The following is a 15,962-nucleotide window of genomic DNA, read 5'->3' on the forward strand; positions in this document are numbered from 1 at the left end:
CCCTAGTTGCTATGCTACGCGAGGCTAATACACTTCATGATCATGATAATGTCTCCCAGATAGTACGCGCTCTATGATTGCCTAATTTAGCCGACCATATTCTTCAGTACGGCCCTCTAAATTTGAAATTTTGGTGCGACATTTTCTAGTAAGTTTTTCATATTCTTTATGTGAAACAATCAACCACAAAGCCAATAGGATTGATGTCTTTTTAAGATTTTTACAAATGCCAATCATTTGTGGCAGTTGAACGATCCGATGGCCTTCAAATAGTTTCCTTTCCCGCGCGCCTTGTTACCTCAAGAGATATAATAAATATCTTATGAAGCACGAAAACGCACTATAGAAGGCGCGGTGCCTCAGGCACATGCAAATGATGTATCAATCAAACGTTAACGCAACCGAGCTCTGTGATAATTTGTGCAATAAAAAAGCTCCTTATGTCGATGTGTCCGTAATATATGCCATAAAATGTTATCTGTCGTTCTTTTTTTAATCACCAGTCCTTTTTTCTCGCGCTAATAAAATATCTTAGAGGCTTCCACCTCTGTGTTGCTGTTTGTTGATCACCATCTTGGATAATTAATAAGTTGTGCTTGAATGAATTCGAACAAAAGCAGTGCGTGAAGCGACCCCTTTTATAGCGTGTCTTTGTGTTTAACCTCGTTTTCCCGGCTCGTGCTGTAAGTTACAGATCCTCGTTTTCACCTGTTGATTTGCGCTTCTCGCTCGGGCAATAAATCAACGGAGAAAAAACGGCCCGCACCTCAAACTCGGTTAGTAAGAGTTAGGTAATGATTCGTTTACGTACTCCTAGTTCCGTGGATTGTTACCAGGTTATATTAATTTAGACAGCTTTAAAAAGAAACTTTCATTGATCCTAGCTTTTTTCGTTTGCTGGACCCACATAGATCGGTGAAGATAAGAGGATCTATCTCAATAGACCTTATTCACGTTGTCCGCCATGTTGGATCTGCTATTATCATGCAAATTAGCTACACACTTGTGTGGGGGCAAACAACACACGTTCGAGAGGTTATAACGAACATCTTAGCCACAAAGATGATTTGTTTCACATTCACTGAATGTTTATCACCTAAGTAGTAAAATAGAATGATTACACAAGTTACTTCGATGTTTTTTTTAGTGAAAAATGAGCAGATAACAAAGTAGAAAGTCAAAATGTCAAAGGCAATCAAAAGATATAAAATTATTATAAAAGTTACTTTTATCGACGAGCAGATTTTCCGCAATTTGCCTTTTTTTCAATGTTTGCCCCCCAGCATAACACATGGCTAATTTGCATGACAATTTGAAAACCAACATGGCGGCTATCGTGAATTAGGCCTATTGACCGAAGTGGAAAATACCATAATACTCCTTGTTTGTTAACCCAAATTTTGAATAAGCATTGTTTTTGAAATTTCTTGGGACCATTGTAAGTCCCAAGAGAAACAAGAACAATGCTTATTCAAAATTTGGGTAGGGACGTACCTTTTGTTAAACACTATATTTCATTGGCTGTATAGTGAACTTCCTATTGTTTTCTGTGCCAAATCCATTTGTTATCTTTGTTCGTTCTATCGTTCTTTTGGCCAATCCTGAAGCCCAGTAAATGAGGTACAACACGACCCCAAATTTTAAGGGCAAAATAAAGAGTATTATGGTATTTTCCGCATCGGGAAATTAACAGTATTAATAAGAGCAAGTTTACAACGACATTTTTCAATCTCTGGCGCTTATGTACATTTGCTTGTTTCCTTTTCTCTTTCCAGGGTCTATCAACGATACTTTTTGACAATCCTGCTGTAAAATGTCATTTGGTATGTAAAACTTGCATAAGGAAGTAGGCTTATGTTTAGAGAGCCTTAATCGCCATTTTTTTTTGTGAAAACGCAATATTTGGTCATGAGGCTGTGTCGAAATCTCCAACTACTCTCTTGATAGGGACGAAACATAAGTATGTCGGGCTTTTTGACCCGATTCTGAAACGTCGAACTTTACATGTGCCGAATCTAAGGAAAATGAGAAAAATCTATTGCCTTCGCTTATTTGCATTAGATTCGGTACATGTAAAGTTCGACCTTTGAAACGGGCCTTTGCGACAATATAGCTTGTAGTATCCTTCACAATTAAAAAAAACGGAAAGTTAAAATTCAGTGAATTCAGTCCGCGCACACTGCCAGTTTAACCTCGCATTTTAAGACAAAGAAAAAGCAAAAGCATTTCTACTGTGAGATTGAAATTTAGTTGACAAAATACGCAGTTGCTCAGAATAATTAACAAAATAATTTGGTTGTGCTTTTTCAGGTAAGCAATGGCGCCGAGTGTGTGCTGATCAAGAAGAGTTGGTTTCTTCAGCACGCAAACGAGGCCATGTTACGAAAACTTCGAAATCAGGTTAGTCCATGTACAGAATTATTTCACATGATGTCGCCGCCGAAATAATCTCCTTCGCGGCCGTTTTTTTGCGTGACATCGCAAAAACGGCTGCGAAGGAGCCGAAACCAAAACCAAGAAACGGGCGTTATGCTTGTGCTTCAAAATATCGTCTGTGAAGTGACGTGATCAACGTCGACGGCTTTCACGCTCGCTTAGCTGAAAACGCCTTCGTCGCAGAGGACTTCGTGCCAGAGAATTTGAGGCTGGTAAAAAATGCCCCGTCTATTCTTCCCCCTGCGAACGGTGCTGTCGCGGACTATTTCTTCTACAGAGCAAGTCGCGCTACAGCTTTGGGAAAATTTTAACCGACTGCTCCCCGTTCCTTACTTGAGATCCAACTACCTAATCCGGTTGTCTGTTTAGCCTGTGCGTTCTATTGACCGTATTCCGGAATAGGCATACAGGGAATAGAAGTTATAAATCCTTCCTTTTTACGGAGATTTACATTAAATTTGTCAAACACTTGCTAAATGTTATTTTAAACATGTCTTTATTATTCTTGTTGCTTCAAAACGCGAGACGTACTGTATTAAATAATCACTCCACGTATTCTTATTCCGGAATTGGGTCAATCGAACGCACCCTTATTCATTCAACGAAATGACGGATTAGAGGGAAGCGTACGACTTCCTGTTAGTTCAGTTTTAATCGCGAACTCTTGGCTTTAACAGAAGACTTCTAATAGTGTAGTCAATCTTTTCTTAGATTCCTCCGTACCCAAGTCAGGCTAAACTGGAACAGAAGATGCAAGATCAAGCGAACTGGGACTCCTTTAAAACACAAACTATAAACACTCTCTTAGATACCCTTCATTTATGACATACGGTCACAGAAGAATCTGCAGTTAGTTCAAGCCTTACGTTGGCGATTTAAAAAAATATGAAGACTTTATTTTCGACTTATTTTGTACAATGTTTTAGATGAATTTTCTCTAGATTATTTATTAGAATCGTACATTCTTTGAGAAGGAGTGGATACCTTTTTCTTAATGGAACTTCGAACTCGAATTAGTGACGATTGTAAATTATTTATTTCAAAATTAAATTAAAGGCGGACGTCCATTTTCATATGTATATAAGGAAGAGCTATTTTCAAATTGACAAATTTCAGCTCTTAGAACTGACAACGATTGTCTAAAAGCAATTAATTCAAAGATTAAAAAAGTCCACGCACTCATGATCAGTTGTGTTTAATAGAAAGCGAGAATGGCCATTTTTTTTAGCCGAGGTTTATCATGGCTCTCAAAGGACGGAGAACCTCAAATTTGGTGATTTCACGTCATTGTTATCCACAATACTGCAATTATGTGCTAAAATGCATGACGCACGAGTACTTCTCCTATTTTAACCAATGATATCATTGTCTTCTGGCATTGTCGTCGCCGTAGCCATCGTGATTTCTTAAAGTGCCTGTGAAGTAAAAAATATCTTTTGCTTATTTTAAAGACCTTTTAGAAATGATGAAGAATGGTGTTTTCTATTTTGGAAATATCGTTTTCGAGATATTCAAGTTTTTGTTCAAAAATTGATGACGTCAAAAACTTTACAGATGCCTGTAATAAATCCCAAAATTGAGAATATCATCAGTAAATATTGGACGGATGTTGTTCAAACTTGGCACTAGTAATGTTACCTACATCAGATAGGGCACAAATTGACCCCATTTAAGATGTTGCTATGGCAACATTCTCGTTTTTAGTCCCTCTCTGCAATGAACCCTACATCTCGGGTTTTGAACAGATAAGTACAGGCAGATGGTCAGACTTGAAACGCATGTGCTGCCTATAATACTTTCCATCTCTGTATAAGCTTACCAAGAGTGAACATGTCTTACTACGGCAATAAACGACACAATCAATCCTGCGTTAAATAGTCGGACCCATCAGCAAAAATAGTTTCCATGGCAACAGCATAGAGGGTATCATTTTCTGCCTTACTTGATGTAGATTACCCCAGCCAAGTTTAAACAACATCCATCCAATATTTTCGGAGGTTTTCTCAATTTTGTGATTTACAGTCACGTGTACAGTTTGTGGCGTCATCGTTTTTGAACAAAAAATTGAATATCTCTGGAAAGAGAGAAGATATTCCGATTCTTTATCATTTTGAAAGGTCTTTAAAGTAAGCAAAAGATATTTTTAAATTAAACTCCCTAATTATGTGAAGTCACCCAGTTTGAGGTTTTGACGGCAACGTGAGCGTACGCCGGAATGCAAACCCACGTGAACGAATTGGAATAATCGCGAAAGACATGCGAGAGTGCAAATTTGGAGATGACAGTTCCGTCAACGTCGCCGTTGTAGATCTTAAGGACGAAGACGGCTGTGAAAACGTTATGTAAAAAAGCTATTTCGCGTTATTGAAATATTTTCGTGGTTATTCCAAGTCTTTCAGCATGCCTGCGAACTTTCCTCTATATAACCTCAAATTTTTTGCCAGGACGACAATGTGTCAGAAATGTATCAAATTATAATAAAACGCACGTGGACGTGCGGGGCGTTCAAACGCTTTCTCTTTTTGTTCATCAAATCCATTGCATTGTCGTCAATGTCCTCGTAGCCGTCGTTGTCATCCTCGTTTAAGTTCTCTAGCAATTTGGCAAGCCGCCGTGCAGTTATTTGTCAAACAAAACCAGGTCAGGCCTGTTGCGTTCAATCTGGCGATCCGTTTGTATGTCATGACCCCAAAGAATAATTAATAATCTCATGAGACTTCTGAACGATTCCAGGAACGTGCTCATGTCTTTTGCCAGCATATTCCAAGCCACGGACAGCTTTTCCGTGCCACATTGTTACATCTACCATTACGTTTTCTCAAAGCCAGTATTAAACAATTATTCGCGTTGATCGCAAAGGAGTAAGCCAGGCAATACGAAGCCCCTCTTGACTTCTCTTGCCTCTTGTAAAAGGGTTGTCAGTTTCAAAAGTGATGACTGTGAAGCTGGTGAGTGCGTTATCATCGTTTTCGCCGAATTGATTGAAGTTGGGGAAGACAAAAATGGGATGGCATAAATTCCTTTTATACACCTAAGAAATAGGCAATTTAGCAATCTACGGTTTGACTTTTAATATTTAGGGTTTCTGTCGAGATTTGACTCATTTATCAAAAAAAGACAGCAAAGTTGACGCGGGTCGCAAAACTGACCGCGAGGCTAACTAAAAGCAGTTCCACCTGTGATTCGCGTTGACGATGGTGACAAGAGAAGAGTGCATTACACGGGTAGGTAAATTGTTATCATGTTGAATTACAGTGGAAAAGTAACCCAGTATTAAAAACGGTCGATCCACAGTTGCATGTTACAGAGTAGTTTAAGCGTAATTCATCTGCGCTGAAATTAAAGTTTAATTACCATCAATTAGTGGCAATAAAGTCTTGGCCGGACGCTTACCCATTTAAGTTGGTTTTCTTACTCATTTCCAGGGTTCGAACTCTTTTAAGCACTTCAAATTCCATGATCTTCTCTAGCTTTCCGTGACCTTAAGTTTAGCTGTCACGTAAGGAAATTCTCCAAACTATCCTTATTTTAGGAGATTACTCAAATCAAATTTGAATAAACAACAACATCTTTCCGCCCAACTCCGTGTTTTCAAAACTTTTGAAAGTGGAAGTTCCGTTGTGGTAAGTGAGTTAGGGCTAGGGGGGTTAACCCTTACCCCCCTGGGAAGACTCCGGTGGCATTTTGAAGCTGCTTAGTTTATGATGTTCGAGACTTGTTTTCAGACCCATTAATGCGTAAGAGTACAAACTACTTTTGCCACTGATTGTAGATCGGAATAGTTTAAGAACATCTTAAGAACGTTTTCAGCCTCCCATCGCATAAATATATAACATCGTTTAGCCTAAGCTCCAAAATTATACGTTCTTACATATTTAAAAAAAAAAGAGGATATATCAAATGAAGAAGGCTTGTGCCAGTAGAGTGAGCATATCTATAATATGTTTTGGCCTTTAAATATACCATTAGTTTTCCACGTCGGGCGGTCTTTCTTAGTTCCCGTCAGGCAGTCCGCCTATACCAATCTATAAATGGCAGAACCATTAGTTCCGGGGCGGCCCTTTTATATTGGAAATCTGCCTCCAGTGATGACTTCCAACACAGTCTCAAATTGTCGTGGTGAAGATTATATTCCCGGTCGAATAATCAATAGAACGTTTTCACATGACGTCACGGCGGCCATGTTGGTATTCCAAAACAAAGAAATGGCGGCCATGATGGTGTAACAAACTAATCTTCCGGGAATTGAACAAATACTTTCTTTTGTTTCAGAAAGCCAATATGGCTGCCGGTGGATGTGAGTGAAGACGCTCTAAGGCTCTAAGGTTGCGTGTCTATCCCTATGTAGCCAAAACGCTCACACATATGGCAAAAACTCTCACCCTATGAGATCTAATTGCCTATTCAACCAGTTTCCGAGATTTAGTTCCCTTGAGACAGACCCTGATATGAAAATTTAAATGGAAACTTGAAATCAGTTGTGTTTTAATAAAATAACGTGACAATCAGAACTCTGTTATGGACAATTCGATCAAATGCAACTAAGTATGTATTTGTCAACATTTCGTTTCTTGTTTATCCTTAAATGAATGCTGACTAATAGGCAATTAACAATGTTCTCCTTACTTATGAATTGACTAAAGTCGCTTCACATGATTTTTACAATTTTGAAACCACCCACGGACTGAAGGTTATTAGCTGTTATTCTAAAATCGTCTTCAGAGCATTTGTGGAACTGCAAGAGAAGGCAAAATAGAACTGAGTTGATCATCACCTTCATCTGGTCATTATACCGTATTTCTGTCTGGCTGAGTTTATCGTACGGGATTGAAACTTGAAAATCGTCTAAATATTTCTAAGCTTTTCATTACCGTCAGGTTGCTCAAATTATAAAAAGAGGCTTAATCTTGGGCTCTTTCAGCTTAAATAGAACGAAAACGCACACAAGACTGCGATGGGATACATTCATCCTCAGACAGTGAACCGTTCAATTACAATGTCTAATCTAAAATGAAAGGCTACTAGGTGAACGTCGGGGGAGGCACAGTGGCCTCATGGTTAGAGTGCTCGACTCCGGATCGAGTAGTCCGGGTTCGGGTTCTGACCGGGGACATTATGTTGTGGTCTTGGGCAAGACACTTTACTCTCACGGTGCCTTTCTCCACCCAGGTGTATAAATGGGTACCGGCGAAATGCTGGGGGTAGCCCTGCGATGGATTAGCATCCCATCCAGGGGGAAGTATAAATACTCCTAGTAGCTTCATGCTAAGGAAACCGGAGATAACCGCCGGCCTGATGGGTCTCCTTGCTCGTAAGCCGTGACTTTACCTTTACCAAAGGTAAACGTGGAATTACACTGATTATCTCACTTACGGAAGCATGAAACACGGAGTACGCTAATGTGGAGATTCCTTTTTGCTGGAATTTCAAAACTATCTCACTTAATCGTGCGGTCGGTTGAAACAGTTTACAGCTGTTTCGAGAAAGGTTGTCCAAAAGAAGCAAAAAGGGTACGCGACAATGCCGAAAGGCATTATGATAAACTGTCAGTTTGAATCAGTGAAAACATGACGGCAATGCTATCGAAAACGTCACCTAGATATGCATGCTCATGCTATGTTACTGACATTTAGTGAGTTTTAAAATTCAGTCAAATGATCAAGGCCATGAATTAGTAACAAAGGGTTAGGATTTACATAAAGGCATGATTCTGACGACTTTTATCACACTTATTTTATGTCATGTTTTGCAAAGAAAGTCCGAGAAATGTACCAAAAATCGTGACGCACGTGCAGAACCATCGTTCCAGCTAATAAACCCTTTTGTTTTTGGACTTGTTTTGGTAGCGTGACTGCGACGGGAGAGAGCTTCAACCTGAGCCTGCGCATACTGCCACTTCAAAAACCCTTTCATCCAAACAGCTCGCCACTGTAGGTCTTACTCGGCGGTCGTGGCATCTTCGATTCTAGGCGTTCAATACTAGTTGAATTTATTTTATTGAATATCTCTACCTTTCGGCATTGTCGCGAACGTTCTTACTCTTCTTTCGGACAAAACAGCTGTTTTCAGTGTTTGTAAGCGCGGTGTGCTTTCTATTTTTCTCAAAAGCCAGAGTATGAATCATTTTTGAACTTCAAAAATCGATAAATGATTTATCGATAAAAGACTTTTTGGTGGTCAGGTACTCTTTGTACAAAATTTGAATTGACTTGAATCCCCAACGGGAATTAGGAAGAAGGCGATCAAAACATATTATATGGTAGACCGGTGTGATTATTATCGTGACCGGTATGGACACAAAATGTAATAGGTTGCAGACTAACTTAATAGAGCACTAGCACAAGCAAACTTAATAAAATGACCGCAAATTTAATTAACGACACCCGAACCTAATGACCGAGATGCGTGAAAACTTTAAACTTTTTGCATACAAATCATTAAATAAATAACGAACACGGATACACGGGTCAGACAACAAAGACAGACAATTTTTTTCAATAATCGGAGGTTACGCACTTATGCTAACAAACACAATAAACTGCTCGAAAACGTAACAAAATGACTAATACTTAAATAAAATTGAAACAAATATACTGAAATTGTTTCTCACTTAGAATATAAACAAGTTAAAAACTTGTAAAAGTGTATTTCTTGCAGATTTTAGGGCTGTAACCATTTTTAAACGTTTTTAACTTGTTCATATTGTTAAGTGAGAAAATATTTTGTAATATTTGTTTCAATTTTATTGAAGTACCAGCCATTTTATAAAATGAGCTTATTGTGTTGCAGCATCTCGCTAAGTTTGCAAGCTCTACCTTGGAGGCTCCGGCCATACTTTGCGTAAATTTGCTTTGAAAAAACGATTTAAAGAAGATTCTGTTGGACCAGCAAGATGGCAAATTGTAAAACTAACTCACCAAAATTTTCTTGATCCATCCAGAGATTTATTGGTTCGTCGTTTTCTTGTGCAGGCCGGCGGTTTGCTTCGGGAACACCTGGAAAACTCGTGCTTTGGCGTTCTGCTACGATAAATATTAGGATAACTGTTGGCTGAGGCTTCATCACATTTTGGAAGATCCTTATCCCGTAGGGCAAAGCAATCCACATTGCAACAAAGCACACTGAAGAACAAAAAGCAGTGAAAGCGATTTCCAACACGATCGCCATCCCCAGAATTTCTGTCCCTGCTGAAGAAATTGCGTAGACAAAATCACTCTTGCGGAAGGAAATATAAATTTCTCAGTGCTTCAGCACATTCAAAATAAGTTTTTTTTAAAATCATTACATGTAATTAGAGAGATCTCAAAATTCTCCTGGTGAATTGGCGTAACTTTACGAAATTTCAGTGTCATCTGTTGTTGGCATTCTTGCATTCCAAGTTGAGTTCGTTCGGTTTCTAAATACGCCATCCATAACGTTGGGAGTTTTGTCGACAAAGTTGTTGTGGATGCTTAGAAAAGTGAAAAAAACGCTTTACAAACTTACCACCACTGATCAGAGATATGAACAAGGCAAAAATAAAAAGTAACGACGCCTGAGTGAACATGTTGGAATTGCACATCTTTGATAGCATTTCCAAGCTCCGTCTGGGTCGGCATAACTTTGCTTAGATGTGGGAGATGAAATTGTGGGCAGATGAAACTCACGCTTGAGTGAGTTCAAAAGTAATAATTATTCATAATATTTATAATATTTATTAATATATTTATAATAATTGGTTCTCGAAATGAAAATCACTTGTTTAGTGTATTTCCTCTCACCGTTATATCCCTTAAAACTCTTGTTTTCAAAAGCTGTTTGTAAGTGATATGGAAATGCGAAATATACTTTCATTGTTTATTTCATTCATTATCATAGTTAGTTAAGGATTTAATGCGACTAGTCTCGTTCAGGCCGTTAACGCGTGCTAAGTGGATTGTTGTGCGATTCACAGCTGCGGGCATTATCAGTTTATATTACCCACTTAACCGTGAAGACTAAATTTAGCCCCTGCACGAAATGTTCCTTTTGCCAAATTTAACTTAGTAGATCAAAACTTCTTTATTGCAAAATTCTGGGTGCTCTCTGGTTCTTTTCCGAAAAAAATAAAAAAACAGCGAAATTGTCTGGACACATAAATTACACTGGCGCATCGAAGTGTCAACTGCTTAAAGGAGCAGTATCACGGATTACGCGCATGTGCAGTTGCGCTATACAAACTTGAAAAAAACTGGTGCGCTTTTTCAAGTTCCGCGGCTGTCATATATTTTCGATATCTAAATCATCATTGCTTAGTTCGGTCTTTAAGTCTGTCATTTACATTAAAAAGGATTTAAAAGCATTTTTTCGTTTTTATTTTTGTAATACTCGGGTTGCTTTTACCATGTGTAAGACTAAATGGTTATGTGTGGTCATGGTGGGCATCGTCCCAAAAGCGGGCGAAAACGGATGTATGCCTCAAAAAAGCAGTGTAACGTCGTTTGGCAGAGAGGACATCGAAGGATATCTTTAAATAGTATTGTTTATTCCTCTTGGGTGTCGGCAAGGATAAATGGTGATTTGTAATCACTTCCGGGACGTTAAGCGTTAAGTTCTGCTCTTAAAATAATCAACTCACACATAAACAAGAGAAATTCTGCCCTTAAAGCATGGATGTTTAAGACGTGAAGGACTTCAATTCAATTACAATATTCAATATCTGATTTCGTTTAGAAAACGCCTGCGGTTCTAATTTTCTAAAATGTTTCCAATAGGGAAAACAGGAAATAGAAACAAAAAAGGCTCTTGAAAGCTCAACAATAAAACTCGAAGCCTATTCACGGAAGGCGGATATTCAGTAGCTATAAGATATCAGATAATGATTCTATTTCTTCTGATAAAAGCTTACTTAAAAAATTGTTTTAGGGAATTTATATTATTAAATTGGCGGAGTTTCCTTGTATAAACCAACGTCTGCGAAGGTCCTCACTAGGGCCGTGAAAGCAGGAAAATTCTATTTTCTTTTCCGCCTGTTTTAAGTGATTTTTGTAAACTACGTATTGCCGGTTTTCACCGTCACACCATCATCAAAACCATTCAACAAATAAAGTCAAGAATCAAAGAGATAAAAGAAGATGTTTTGTGCGGGAGATATTCGAAGAAATGTTTTACTCAAATTTATAAGGCTTTGTATGGAGACGCTATGTCTGTGTCCCTCTCAGGGGCACAAATATGGCGGCCGGAAGCTGACAAAAACATATGTCATCGAGTTTTGCTATAAAAAGCCGGTAGTCGTCTTCTGAGGGCTCATAAACATCTATTTGAGTATACAAGGACTGATCTAAGCGGATAAGTCACTTTTTTAACCTACGTGATAGTTTTAATATCGTGTCACGCAAAAGCTTAGAAGGTCTTAGAAATTCAATCTTGCTTTATCACAAGACGAAAAACCCTATCAAACTAAAAATTTGTGAAAAGACAAGCCTTCAGCTGTTCTAATAACTAACTAAACTAAAATCTCAAAAGGACTGATAATTCCTTATTTTTTAGTTTTTTGACGTCACATGAAAACGTGAGAATCTTTCGTCTTCTAGAGTATTCCCTTGGTCAAGTTCTTGATATTCGCTGGGTCTTTGATAATTTAGCCACAAACGAAAAAAACACACACACATTGGCAACTAAATTACTTGCATAAGTGTATCGCTTTTGCAATGCACCTGTCGTAAATTCCGACCGAACGTATGAAAGTTTGAACTTCCATAACTGCCAGCAGGGTTTTGGCAAGCATGAAAGTGTCGTTGAAATTTTTAGCTAATCGAATGACCGTGCCAAAGTGCAGCAACATTTTGACAAATTAATTATCTGAGACACAGATTTTCCGAAAAACCATTCTGTGATAGTCTTGATCAATCAAGATTTCTCGGTTTCTATTTCAGTCGTAATCATGAACATTTTGAGAATTTCGCTCGAACTTAGAAGGAACAGCCCGGCAGGAAGTCCCTTAAAGTGCTTGGAGGCCGCTCAGGTTGTACATAAAAATATCAAAAGGTAGTAAAGATATCCAAAGTCATGCGAAGTCTGTACGCTTTTTCTGTGTTGCTTTGTATACAAACGATTTTCAAGTCAATTTAGGTCATGCCAACAGATATGAGATCATACTTTGAAACGGTTAAAACGCTGACGCTTTTAATTAATAACGCATAGATATAATGCTCTTCTTAAGGGTTGGCATAAATTCCCTTTAAATGCCTAAGAAATGTGCAATTAAGCAATCCAGTCTAATGTTGTCTTTAGGGTTCCTGTCGAGTTCTGACTCATTTATCAAAAAAGACAGCAAAGTTGACTCGGTCGAAAACTGACCATGAAAAACGAAAAGAAGTTCTACCCGTGATTCCAGTTCACGAAGGTGACAGGAGAAGAGTGCTTTACACGGATAGGTAACTTGTTATCATGATGAGTTGTAGAAAAAAATAACCCACCGACACTGCCGATTCACCGCTTAAGACTTACGATAAGAAGGTAGCATCTTACAGTTTATCAGTCTCGCTGAAGCTGTGAACGAGGTTAAAATCTGTGCGAGAAAACATTGCCGGCTATTTTTACTCGAATCAATAGCAAATCGATAAAGCCGGTCAGTAAGTATTCAAAAAGTACTTAAGCGGTTTCACAGGACCCTTTCTCCATCCACAGTTGCACGCGACAATGAGTGTAAGGGTGATTCATCCGAGTGAGCTACGCAGGAATGAAAGGTTAACTACAATCAGTGGCAAAAGCCTTGGGACGCCCACCCTCTTGGGTTGGTTTTCTTGCTTAGTTCATGAATAATTGCTCCCTCTCCCTCAGAACAATGACGCCATTCGTGAACCTATTTTAATATTGATGAGTTTGGGGGGGGGGGGGGTGGGGGTGGAGGACCGTTATTTTTAAGCTTTTAGTTAGGGACAGAAAGGCGAATTTTATCGTTGGATGCCCCATTCACGTCCTCCACATAACATCAAATTTGATCAGGAGAGCCGTGAAAAAATGATGGCGCCGTTTGAACAGTTCGCACTATGTGAAGGAATTCAGGTGGCCCTCAGATTCCAGATCTAAACCAATCGTTTTTGGAATCCCGAGTCGTGGGTCTCGGATCCCGGATCCCGGATCCCGAGTAAGGGATTCCGGATTCCAAATTCCCGGTTCCACTGAACCATTGAATTCTGCTCATCAAAATTCGGGGATTCTGGATTTCAATGGATTGCGGATTCCAAAGCCTCACATTTGTTGGATTCCGGATTCCAGATTCCTTCACATCGGGCGAAACAGTTCCATTCCTTCCCAGTTAACGTTCCAAACTATTTTGTCGTTTTCCAAAATTTGGTTTACATGCATATTTCGACTTCATGATTTTTTGTCTTGATATAAATATCTCGTTATTGCAAACACTTTATGAATTTAGACAAAAAGAGCAAAAAAAAAAACCCCCCAAAAAAACCCCCCAAAAAACAAAAACAAAACAAAAAACAGCTCCGTGAATATTGGCCAGAATTGGTCTTACCTTCATCTAAATAAATTTCAAATTAATGCTGCATATTGACTTGTACCGCAGCACATTTCTGACTGGTACTGCAGACATTCTACAGATATTACTAACTTGTGTCGGAGAAATTCTCCAGCTTACTATTGACCGGTACTGCAGACACTCTGTGATGATTACTACAGAAATTCTGCAGTCCATTACTGAATGGTCCTATAGAAAACAAGGCCTAATTTTTAAAAAATACACCATTTTAAAGGCTAAAACAGAGAAAATATCTGCAGGTTTCAAGCAGACAGTATGAGAAGGCCATTTTTTGCTGAATAATGCGCACAAAAGTAAACAAAAAAGCTCCCAATTTTGTGTAAATGGCGACTCTGGAAAACCACAAAATAGTTTGGAAGGCGTTGTCATGAATTTTGTACACAATTTACATCCTGGAAAACTTGCAATGAACGCGAAATGATCGCAATGACCTGAAGCAGTATTTTCAAATGACCTCAGTTCCGTACTATCTTCGGTTGTTCTTGCTTAAGAAAAGAGCGACAAACAAACATCACAGCGAAGGCTGAGAATATCTATAATTGTTTTTGGCCGTAAAGACCATTAGTTTTTCGCTTTATTCGTCGGAGTGGCCTTTTTAAATTCTTTTCAGACAGACCCTCATATGCAAATCTAAATGGCACCCTGAAATTGTTTTGGAAAATAACAAAGCAACATCAGACCCCAGTTGTTCAAACGATGGATAGCGCTATCCACCGGATAAATCACTATCCATTGGATAGCGTAATTGGTTTCGCTATTACTTATTATACACTGGATACTGATTTATCCTGCGGATAGCGGTATCCATCGTCTGAACAACCAGGGCGGAACAACCGACGCCAGAACTCTACCAGTGACGATTCAATCAAATGCAACTAAGTATTTATTTGTCAACATTTCTTTTCTTGTCTATTCCTAAATGAATGCATTTAAAAAGCAATTAACAATTTTCTTGTTCAGGCTTATGAATTATCACAATCTTGAAAGCACCAACAGACTGAAGGTTTTCCAAAATCGTCGCTTCAGAGCATTTCTGGAGCTGAAAGGGGAGGCAAAATAGAGCTGAGTTGATCGTCATCTTCACGACTACACAGTGTTTTTGTCTAAGTGAGGTTATTGTACAGGATTAAAACTTGAAAATCGTCTGAATTTCTAAGCCTTTTATTACCAGAGGCTTCATCTGCGGCTCTTTCAGCTTAAATAGAAACAAAAAGCACACAAGGCTAACCCGGACAAGTCAAATCAAATGTTCGTTTTTGAGGAGAGCCGTTGGACCGTAGAAACGATGAACAAGTGAATTATAATTAAGCTAAAATGAAAGACTACAAAGTGAACATGGAATAGACCGATTGCATAAATGGCCGCCAAAAACGTATTCTTTTGTTTATGTGCTAATTAGACTCACTAGCCTCGTTTGCATGAACGAAATGCAAGAAATGTCGTTCGAGAGCGAAACTAGTGAGTCTAATCATAGGCAGCCCAAGCTTGCGTCACTACAGACAGCCGTTGAGAATTTAAACGCGTTATAAGACTTTCAGGACTTTGTATGGGAAATCAAATACCGTCGATTATAAAGCCTAAAAAATGCTCAATTTAACTTTCATTCAAGAAAGTGAATAAAAATGACTCACCTCTGGTGTATTCTTGTGCCTTTTGGAGCTTATCACACCGTTTCGGGAATTCTGTGTTTTCAGTGTTTTCAATGTTCTAAGACGAAGTCAAGGCTGCACACTACGATTCCGACCGTTGTCAGCTCAGAGGCGGTTTGCGACTCGAAAATCCATCCCAGCCAAGTTTTTTTCACGCAAAGCTAAAGCCACATCATTTGCGAACCTCCGAGAATGTTTCGTCGTCAAAAAACCCCACGCACTTGGCTGGAAAGGAGCATTTTCTGCTTCGATTTCCACGATAGCTGATGAATTTAACTGCTTATGATCACCGACGAGGACACGAAGCTGGGGTCCGAGGTCAAATTAACTCCACCCGATGAGGTACAGTCATTACAATA

General features: G+C 38.9%; 1 protein-coding gene across 5 annotated transcripts in view; it reads left to right on the forward strand.

Moving 5' to 3' along the window:
• Window positions 1-15,962, forward strand: part of LOC137999757 (cyclic nucleotide-binding domain-containing protein 2-like) — a 65,419-nt gene that overhangs the window by 38,229 nt on the left and 11,228 nt on the right. For 3 of the 5 annotated variants that reach the window (XM_068845657.1, XM_068845658.1, XM_068845655.1), the window contains 3 exons: window positions 1,776-1,823; window positions 2,311-2,400; window positions 3,148-3,632. The exons of the other annotated variants lie outside the window; for them this stretch is intronic. In XM_068845657.1, the coding sequence (XP_068701758.1) occupies window positions 1,776-1,823; window positions 2,311-2,400; window positions 3,148-3,261 (252 nt within the window). In that variant the 3' untranslated portion in view covers window positions 3,262-3,632. Of the gene's footprint in view, window positions 1-1,775; window positions 1,824-2,310; window positions 2,401-3,147; window positions 3,633-15,962 lie in introns of those variants that run through there. 5 annotated transcript variants of the gene reach the window in all.

This window comes from Montipora foliosa, chromosome 4, assembly GCF_036669935.1.
Source record: "Montipora foliosa isolate CH-2021 chromosome 4, ASM3666993v2, whole genome shotgun sequence".
In the NCBI taxonomy this organism is placed as follows: domain Eukaryota; kingdom Metazoa; phylum Cnidaria; class Anthozoa; order Scleractinia; family Acroporidae; genus Montipora; species Montipora foliosa.